Source organism: Phyllobates terribilis, unplaced genomic scaffold (assembly GCF_046119375.1).
Source record: "Phyllobates terribilis strain yellow unplaced genomic scaffold, ASM4611937v1 Scaffold_7__3_contigs__length_470593459, whole genome shotgun sequence".
NCBI lineage: Eukaryota > Metazoa > Chordata > Amphibia > Anura > Dendrobatidae > Phyllobates > Phyllobates terribilis.
The window spans coordinates 136,837,176-136,846,741 of record NW_027362767.1 but is presented as its reverse complement, the minus strand read 5'-3'; the positions used below and the strand labels follow the sequence as shown (position 1 = coordinate 136,846,741).

Sequence of the window (9,566 nt, the reverse complement as noted above, 5' to 3'; positions counted from 1 at the left end):
AGGACAGGATTAGATACACAGCTCAGCAGACAGTATCACAGGATAGGATTAGATACACAGCTCAGCAGACAGGATCACACAGGATAGGATTAGATACACGGCTCAGCAGACAGTATCACACAGGATAGGATTAGATACACGGCTCAACAGACTGTATCACACAGGATAGGATTAGATACACAGCTCAACAGACAGTATCACACAGGATAGGATTAGATACACAGCTCAGCAGACAGTATCACACAGGATAGGATTAGATACACAGCTCAGCAGACAGTATCACACAGGATAAGATTAGATACACAGCTCAGCAGACAGTATCACACAGAATAGGATTAGATACACAGCTCAGCAGACAGTATCACACAGGATAGGATTAGATACACAGCTCAGCAGACAGTATCATACAGGATGGGATTAGATACACAGCTCAACAGACAGTATCACACAGGATAGGATTAGATACACAGCTCAGCAGACAGTATCACACAGGATAGGATTAGATACACAGCTCAGCAGACAGTATCACACAGGATAGGATTAGATACACAGCTCAGCAGACAGTATCATACAGGATAGGATTAGATACACGGCTCAGCAGACAGTATCACACAGAATAGGATTATATACACAGCTCAGCAGACCGTATCACACAGGACAAGATTAGATACACAGCTCAGCAGACAGTATCACAAGACAGGATTAGATACACAGCTCAGCAGACTGTATCACACAGGATAGGATTAGGTACATAGCTCAGCAGACAGTATCACACAGGATGGGATTAGATACACAGCTCAGCAGTCAGTATCACACAGAATAAGATTATATACTCGGCTCAGCAGACAGTATCACACAGGAGAGGATTAGATACACGGCTCAGCAGACAGTATCACAGGATAGGATTAGATACACAGCTCAGCAGACAGGATCACACAGGATAGGATTAGATACACGGCTCAGCAGACAGTATCACACAGGATAGGATTAGATACACGGCTCAACAGACAGTATCACACAGGATAGGATTAGATACACAGCTCAACAGACAGTATCACACAGGATAGGATTAGATACACAGCTCAGCAGACAGTATCACACAGGATAGGATTAGATACACGGCTCAGCAGACAGTATCACACAGGATAGGATTAGATACAGAGCTCAACAGACAGTATCACACAGGATAGGATCAGATACACAGCTCAGCAGACAGTATCACACAGGATAGGATTAGATACACAGCTCAGCAGACAGTATCACACAGGATAGGATTAGATACACAGCTCAGCAGACAGTATCACACATACACTTTGACACACACACACATAAGCAGATCTGCAGTGAAGAGGATAGTTGTGGTGCTGCTGCCCCCCGGTGCACATCATTATTATTACATATAGATGGTTCTAGCTTCCTCCATTATTTATAATTAAAATCACAGGAAAAATGCTGCAAAAAAACGTGTTGTGCTTCCTTCAAGCAGTGTGTGCGTATGTGTGTGGGGGTCTGGCTGTGTGTGTGGTGTGTCTGCGTGCGTATATGTGTAAGAAGTTCTGCCCACGATTCCCTTTTCAAGACACATGTATTGTGGCTGTGTATTTTGATGTGTGATGTGTTTGCTAATGTACGTTATTAGTGATAAATTATGTTCAGCCCAGCAGTAGGGCGTTAACAGGGACAGTTAGGGTTAATAGTTGGGACTAGTCCAGAGTGGGAGGAGCTAAAGTGAAGGGACAGAGGGAGTTTATTGTCAGGAAGGCAGATAGGGCCCAGCGCACAGTAGAAGCAGACCTATGGGCTGACCAGTGAACAGAGCTGCATGAATTGGGTATCCATGAACTGAGAGGAGACCGAGGCAACAGATAGCGAGATCCAGAGTAGAGAACGGGGCAAAGTGATATTCGGAGTGAGTGATTTACTGGAGATGGGATCCGAGGCAGGAGGCTTACCTGAGTTCGGAAGCCAGAGAGGTAAAGGGACGCATCAGAGCAGGAACGAAGAGAGTGCCCCGTGTGGTAGTTACGAGGTGTTGGCAAGCAGAGAAGCTAAGTAAAGGCAGTGACAGAAGTAGCCCCCCTAAGGGGAAAAAGGATGTGGAGCTGTGGGCTGAGAATTAGGACTCTTGTTTACTGGACTGCAGTGCCATTATTGGGCACAAGGGAAGCTCCCGCAGCACTGTGCCGGGGGGCGGTGAAGGCAGAGGGACTATGCCAGGCAGAACCGGGTGAGTTTAGGAAGTACAGAAAGTAAGTGTATAAAGATGCTCCGTGTGGCTCCAGAAACAGTCAGGAAGATTTGCACCTGATATCCACTGTACAGAACATCAGGTCCTGGCAGCCTCAGACACCAGCAGCCTGCCAGGGGGAAGCGCCCCCGTAGACAAGATCCACACACCCGGCCAGGACCTCCATTTTCATGGGCCTAAAATACTAGTACCTCGCCCACAGCTACCGCCCCGCGCCACGTTACATGTGTCTGACTATGTGTGTGTATCTGACTGTAGTGTGTGTGTCACTGTATAAATGTTGCTATGTGTGTGTGTGTGTGTATCTGACTGTCTGTAGGTGTGTGTGTGCCTGTCTGTGTGTGTCACTGTTTGCAAAAACAATTTGGGGTGTCAGTAACGGGGTCACCACAGTCAGCGCCTGCATCATGGGAGCCCATTAGTATAATGGAGCCAAAATGTCGCTTAGCAACAGAAGCGCTGTCATGTCGGTGACCACTTTGCCCTCCATAACGCGTTGCTTTTATGTTTGGACTGGACAATCCCTTTACTGGACAATCCCTTTAGGTTGACGTTTCGGCTTCTAATTTCTCCTTTTTTGTCCCCAATGTAACACAAATTCTTCGCATAGCGGTACATAACCAGTACTGGCACATATGCCCTTATCCAACATGGCTTCCCACGTCTCGGCGGAAGTGCGTCATCACGCCGCCTACTCTCAGCACAGCGCTGTGTTTCTCGGGCGGTGAAGCCGGAGCCGTACACCGGAAGTTCCCGGCAGACAGTGCGCTCGGGAAGATGGCGGCGCTCAGAGCTGTCGGGCGGCTGCGGGCACCTTCAGGAGCTGTGTCCGGGCGCTGGCTGAGGGCGGCGCAGCCGGTCAGGTAATGAGGTAACAGGGCAGGAGACCCTGACAGGAGGAGCAGCTGCACGTCTGCCCCTAGGACAGCTAGGCCGCCACCACAGCGGATGGGAGTTGTAGTCCTCAGTCTGTTTTATCTTGTAGGGAGAAGCAATGGCAGCCGGACATGGAGTATATGGAGCAGTACAGAGGAGCCGTCATGTACCCCAGCGCCGTCACCGCCAAATGGGTGCCCGCCCCCTGGCACGGTGAGGACCGGAGCCGTTACCCCCTCAGTCCCCCATGTCATGTCCTGCCGCTGCTGTGTAACCCCTCACATACCACGAAAGTGACCGGCGTTGTCATCGCCGCAGTCGTAACCGTCCAACCGGTCACATTTAACAGGTAGACGCCATGAAATATGAGACTCCCGAGCTGCTCGTCTTCAAAAATGCAGCAAAAAGCGTCCACAGTGAAAACATGGAGCGCAATCCCTGCATCCGACGGCGCTCTGGAGGAGGAGACAGATACAATTATTATTATTTTTATACATTTTATTTTTTTCCACCACAAAGATATAAAACCTTCCGACAGCCCGTTGTGGCCGCACAGGCGGAGAATCGTCTGTGGGTTATTTTACCGCCCCGGAAATGAACACAAAAATCCCGGGAGGAATTACCGTCGTCTTACCAGCAGGTGTCACTGATGCTCCACTGATCCTGTCTGGATGATGGGAGTATTCCCTCCCTCCCTCCGTCTGTCACACATCTTGTTTTTTGCCCCCTGTACAGATAAGGATCCCCCTGTGCACAAGGAAGTGTCCAACCTCACCATCAACTTTGGCCCCCAGCATCCAGCCGCTCACGGCGTGCTCCGCCTGGTGATGGAGCTGAGCGGGGAGTCGGTGAAGAAGTGCGACCCCCACGTGGGTCTCCTGCACAGAGGAACAGAGAAGCTGATCGAGTACAAAACCTACCTACAGGTAACGATAGGGCGATGCCTGGTGACAGTGGATGCTGGGGGTGGTACTCCTGGTAATGAGCGGCTCCCGTCCCTGCAGGCTCTGCCGTACTTCGATCGTCTGGACTACGTCTCCATGATGTGCAATGAGCAGTGCTACTCCCTGGCGGTAGAGAAGCTGCTGAATATCCGTCCCCCGCCCCGAGCTCAGTGGATCAGAGGTGAGTGGCCCTCGCTGCCCCCACTCCTTACCCACGATCCCCAACTAGAAGGAGCAGTAACCTTTTCTTCCGTCCTTCCAGTGCTGTTCGGGGAATTGACCCGAGTGATGAACCACGTCATGGCAGTGTGCTGCCACGCTCTGGACGTTGGTGCCATGACCCCCTTCTTCTGGATGTTCGAAGAGCGAGAGAAGGTAGGTTGGGAAGGGGTATAAAATCCCACCAAAACCTGGCACCTCTCCTTATGCAAAACCTCTGTTTGGTGACTGTGATCCTGACCACAGCGTCTTTCTTGCAGATGTTTGAGTTTTACGAACGTGTGTCAGGGGCACGGATGCACGCGGCCTACGTCCGGCCAGGGGGAGTGCACCAGGTGTGGTATTCTTACCTGTCCCCTCCGCCCTCCTGTTCACATGAGGGGCGCCTGCTGATTGTTCTCCCTGTGTCTTCTAGGACATGCCGCTCGGCCTGATGGACGACATCTACGAGTTCATAAAGAACTTCTCACTGCGGATTGACGAGCTGGAGGAGGTGAGGGTCCGGACGTCTCTGGCGGAGGGGCGACCCGACCTTGGTAAATGGTTGTCTTGCTGGATGGAGTTCCCTCTGACCACTGAGCCACCATTGTGGGTCGTGCGGCTTTCTGTTATCGCGAGTCTGGGCCCTGACAACATCTTTCATCTCTTTGGATAGTAAATGGCTTTCAATGAAACCCCTGGAGGATGCGCCGCAATGTCTGTCCTCTGTGTGTTACTCCCTTGCTCACCTCCAGGGGGCGGCGTATGATAACAGCAGATTACAGACAACAGATAATCCTCTCGTGTCCTATAGATGCTGACAAACAACCGGATCTGGAAGAACCGGACTGTGGACATCGGGGTGGTCTCCGCCGAGGATGCCCTGAACTACGGGTTTAGGTGACTACATGGTGGTATCAGTCCTGCTGGATTATAGGTATTCTTGATTACCAGGCTCAGTTCACTAGTCCAGTAATCCGGAATATTTTTTTATTTATCTAACTGGTACAATCCTGTAATCCAGCATTCTGTTCTACAGCGTCCATTAGTCTGACACCTCCGCAGATTCCAGTTTTGCTCTGACCCATCTTGTGCCCTTGCAGTGGGGTGATGCTCCGAGGTTCAGGGATCCAGTGGGACCTCCGGAAATCGCAGCCATATGATGTGTATGACCAGGTGGAGTTTGACATCCCCATTGGATCTCGTGGAGACTGTTATGACAGGTGAGTGGGCGGAGCTGGTATGTATTAGCCCCTCCTCCAGTGCCATGTCTCAACCTGCAGACCTGTATCTGTCCCCTCAGATACCTGTGTCGTGTGGAGGAGATGCGCCAGTCCCTGCGGATTATCCACCAGTGTCTCAATAAGATGCCAGAAGGTGAGATCAAGGTGGACGACGCCAAGATCTCCCCTCCCAAGAGGTCGGAAATGAAGGTAGGACCGACAGGGATTATAGGGTTAATCCATGCAGCGCCCCGTGAAGGCCTGCATCAGCAACTCAATTTTTGATTCCACTCCAGCGCTCCATGGAGTCCCTGATCCATCACTTCAAGCTGTACACAGAGGGCTACCAAGTGCCCCCCGGAGCCACCTACACCGCCATCGAGGCCCCCAAGGTACGGCATGCGGGGGAGGGGAATCCCGTTGTCAGATTAAGGCTCAATGCTAGGAGATGTAACATTACGTTTCTGCCAATTCTGTGCCCGTCTGACTCCATATTCTTCCTTCCAGGGCGAGTTTGGCGTCTACCTGGTGTCTGATGGAACGAGCCGCCCATACCGCTGTAAGATAAAGGCCCCCGGATTCGCTCACTTGGTAAATAGACCCCCCAAATCCTCTGGAGCCCATTGGTGCCCATAGTTAATTCCTGATCTCTCCTCTTCTAGGCCGGCTTGGATAAGATGTCGCAGGGTCACATGCTCGCAGACGTGGTCGCCATCATTGGTGAGTGCCGCAGCAGGGGTGGTGGGGTTTGTACCCGGTGTTCCTCCTGGATACTGACGCGGCTTCTCCTCTCATAGGGACTCAGGATATCGTGTTCGGAGAAGTCGACCGATAATCTGCTCGCTCGGGGGCTTCGCCGCGTCCCCTCCATCCTGACTTTATTTAACATTATGTGTGTAAAAGTCTGAAAATAAAAAGTCTCTGCTTTCTAAATGGATAACGTCTGTGTGGTCATCTCCGCCGCTGACATGTGCCAGGAAGAGTTATCAGAGGAAAGCTGGGTGACGGCTAATATGGTCGCAGGGATAGTCATCCAGCTGGTGGGTGGTAATATGGGGCCAACATGGCAGGGGCTGCTGCTTACATGAGGTGACTTTACGTAGCTGCAGGAACCGGCCGGTCCACGGGGGGCGCTGCTGGTTTAGGGAACTGTGAGTAACTACAACTCCCCCCCCCTAACTCTCATCGCTCAGACCACTCTGAAACAAGGGTGAGGGGGAGCGTATATCAGCGTCAGGCAGGAGCAGTAAAGCCACAGCTGTCATCAAAGTAAAATAGGGAACCTCCGATTTCCTTAAAATTTTCTTGTAAAGCCCAGAATAGAGATGGGCCCCCCCCTTCTGTGTTCTCTGCGGCGGGGGCTGGGCGGAGAGTCACTTCCTGCATTGGTCTGGACACAGAGCGTTCCGCCCTGCAGAGTTCGGACAGCGCACAAACCACACACTGCACCCGGACTGCCAGGACGTGAAGGTAACGGCTCCGTCATCCCCAATTATTGGGTCAGAAAACCTGTCACCTGTCATGTTTTTGTAAAATTCTGGAATCTTCTTTCTTGACCTTTTGTTGTGTTCACCTCGTTCGAGGGAAGGGGTCTGACGTTTCCACAGTCTTTATGATGCTCCGGTTCCTTTTGGGGCTGCTAGAGGGTCCTGGTGGTCCTGTCTGTACTGGACAGTGTCGAGGTTTGATGATGGAGATCCACCCCCTATAGTTGGTGCAGTCCTCAGACCCTGCGCTCAGTGTCAGGCAGCTGTAGGTAAAGGTGTCACAATTTTTCAGATCTCTCAAATTTTTTTTTTTTTTGTCCTCGCAGTGCCTGTGGAGTGAGCACCATCATTACATCACCTGCGGGAATGCAAGAGCCGGAGATCTGCTACATCCTGGACGGCATCCTCTTCCTCTACGGGATCGTCCTCACCGCTCTCTACTGCCACCTGAAGGTGGGTGTACTTCTGGCTGTCCATGTATGTGGCTGCCAGTCAGTTATATTGGTCTCACCCCCCCCCCTTTCCTCCGTCTTTTTTTCCCTGCAGGTGAAGACGGCCAAAGCCAAGAAGGCAGAGCCGGGGGCGGAGCATTACGAGGTGATTAATAAGGCGTCTTATAAGGACTGTGTAGTGTCTGTGTCGTGGTGCTGATGACTCTTGTCCCCTCAGCATCTGCACTACCCCGAGAAGCAGATCTACAGCGAGATAGGGAAGGGCGAGACTGAGATGGCGGTAAAGGTAAGGACGCAGCTGCTGACCCCCAGAGCTGACACTCTACCCCCAGACATGCTGCTGCCGCCGCCCTTCCCCCGCAGCCATGTTGCACAGAGCCACCTCATAGCGAAAGAAGAAACTGCTGTCCGTGGCTGCTGACCACTTCCCGTGCCCCATGCTGTGAGCTGTAGACCCCCCCTCCCCCGCTGTTTCCTGTATGGGTAGAGTGTGAGCTCTTCTGACCAGAGAGGACAGAGCTCAGAGACTTCATTGATACAACCAGGTATGTGCCACGTTGGCATCTGCAGCGGTGCCCAGCGGGCGGTGAGGACCAGTCACATCCGTTACCTGTAACCTTGGCTGCGGGCCTCCTCTCAGCCAGAGCCTCTACCTTTCTCTCCCTTTGGGAAGTGCGCCTCCATAAGGCTTATTAAAGGCAGTGTTTTAAAAGGGGGCGCTCCGCACATGCATGCCCCATGTGTGGTCAGACTCTAGTCTTGGGACCCCTCCATGGTGTCCTGCCCCCTCCTCACCCCGCAGCTTGTCCTGTCATCACCGTCTGGGGGGGTGTTCCGCTGTCTGTGATGTATCTAATCTCTGTATGTCTGTGCTCTGTTACAGGGGGGCGAAGGCGTCTACACTGTAAGTATCGTGTATACCTTGTGTATCACACAGAATAGGATTAGATACACTGATGGGCAGACTGTACCACACGGGCGAGGATTTGGTATGCTGGCGGGCAGGCCGTACCGCACGGGCGGGGATTGGGCAGGCTGTACCGCACGGGCGAGGGTTGGGCAGGCCGTACCGCACGGGCGAGGGTTAGATAAAGCTCAGTATTATCATGTGCTGTTCTTGCTGGGAGTTGTAGTCCTCTATATTTGGGATGATTCTGTGATTATTCTTTGCATTCTCAGGGTCTCGGACCTACAGACAAGGCGACGTACGAGACTCTTAACCGTGGACAGAAAGTGAACTGAGCGCAGGATGGGATGTCGGCCATGTCTGCTCTGTATATTTGTCTGGTCGCTCCCTCTCCCCGTGTGTCTGTATCATCCGCTCCTGACTGATGCCCCCAATGTTCCCCTCTTTTGCTCCTCTCTGCACAGCCTCTGCCGGCTCTAACGTTACATCTGTAGAACAAAACCCTCATCACTAAGATTGTCTGTGCTTAACAATAAAGTTTATTGAATAAGTAATATTACTCCCAGCAAGCAATCAGAGTTAGGCTTTCATGCTCTTGTTGGTTATGGAGAGCTGAGTTTTGATTGGTTGCTATGAGTAGCCCTGGTAACGAGGCTTCTGTGTGTCCCGCAGGCCTCTGCTCACCGCCATTATGGATGTGATAATGGTGCAGGCGCTTGTGTCGCACTTTCAATAAACATATAATAACGTTCCTGTAGTAATAACGTTCCTGTAGAGTCGGTGTTATCAGTGTCGCTGCTTGTGGTCACCGCCTGCTGCAGGCTCGGCGGACTGGGTGCATTTTTTTTGTTCTGTTATTAAATGCGTGTGGTGATCGCTGTGAGCAGTTATTACCCCAACACCGGAGGCTCTACTTCTACTAGACCCAGAAGCACTGAGGTCGTAGGTGCATGCTGGGAGTTATAGTCCCTCTGCGTTGTCCTCCTTCCTTCCTGTACCAGGAGCCACAGTGAGAAGACAACACTTTCTTAAAGGGACAGTCCACGGCCGCTGTTCCTCCTCGCCTTGTGGTCAGACATGTCAGCGAGAGCCACCACATGACCCGGCCGCGTTTCCTTCCCTTTCTATGTCGTGGGGACTTTCCAAGATGTTGAAGTAAAGAAGACAAGAGCGGAAAAAGGCAGAGCTGTACTCCAGGCTAACACTAGAGGGCGACGGCGTTACCCCAGGC

General features: G+C 52.0%; 2 protein-coding genes across 2 annotated transcripts; both read left to right on the top strand.

Moving 5' to 3' along the window:
• The first annotated feature begins 2,955 nt into the window (after nt 1-2,955).
• On the top strand, nt 2,956-6,429 carry NDUFS2 (NADH:ubiquinone oxidoreductase core subunit S2). Its single transcript, XM_073639250.1, has 14 exons — nt 2,956-3,111; nt 3,234-3,337; nt 3,860-4,050; nt 4,129-4,249; nt 4,331-4,443; nt 4,548-4,622; nt 4,703-4,780; nt 5,081-5,166; nt 5,370-5,489; nt 5,570-5,699; nt 5,786-5,881; nt 5,997-6,080; nt 6,152-6,209; nt 6,287-6,429. The coding sequence occupies exons 1-14, from the start codon at nt 3,026-3,028 to the stop codon at nt 6,322-6,324; spliced, it is 1,380 nt and encodes a 459-aa protein (XP_073495351.1). The 5' UTR covers nt 2,956-3,025; the 3' UTR covers nt 6,325-6,429.
• A 378-nt stretch (nt 6,430-6,807) lies between these two features.
• On the top strand, nt 6,808-9,086 carry FCER1G (Fc epsilon receptor Ig). The gene is made up of 6 exons (XM_073637605.1): nt 6,808-6,959; nt 7,303-7,429; nt 7,523-7,573; nt 7,646-7,714; nt 8,312-8,332; nt 8,608-9,086. The coding sequence occupies exons 2-6, from the start codon at nt 7,343-7,345 to the stop codon at nt 8,668-8,670; spliced, it is 291 nt and encodes a 96-aa protein (XP_073493706.1). The 5' UTR covers nt 6,808-6,959; nt 7,303-7,342; the 3' UTR covers nt 8,671-9,086.
• The last annotated feature ends 480 nt before the right edge of the window (nt 9,087-9,566 follow it).

What these genes read in the sequence shown, in the direction of transcription:
- NDUFS2 (XM_073639250.1), top strand. Translation starts at nt 3,026, where the DNA reads ATGGCGGCGCTCAGAGCTGTCGGGCGGCTGCGGGCACCTTCAGGAGCT. An exon ending in GGTGCCCGCCCCCTGGCACG is followed by an intron (nt 3,338 to 3,859) that starts GTGAGGACCGGA and finishes CCCCCTGTACAG; the next exon opens with ATAAGGATCCCCCTGTGCAC. An exon ending in GGATTGACGAGCTGGAGGAG is followed by an intron (nt 4,781 to 5,080) that starts GTGAGGGTCCGG and finishes CGTGTCCTATAG; the next exon opens with ATGCTGACAAACAACCGGAT.
- FCER1G (XM_073637605.1), top strand. Translation starts at nt 7,343, where the DNA reads ATGCAAGAGCCGGAGATCTGCTACATCCTGGACGGCATCCTCTTCCTC. An exon ending in CGGGGGCGGAGCATTACGAG is followed by an intron (nt 7,574 to 7,645) that starts GTGATTAATAAG and finishes TTGTCCCCTCAG; the next exon opens with CATCTGCACTACCCCGAGAA. An exon ending in AGACTGAGATGGCGGTAAAG is followed by an intron (nt 7,715 to 8,311) that starts GTAAGGACGCAG and finishes GCTCTGTTACAG; the next exon opens with GGGGGCGAAGGCGTCTACAC.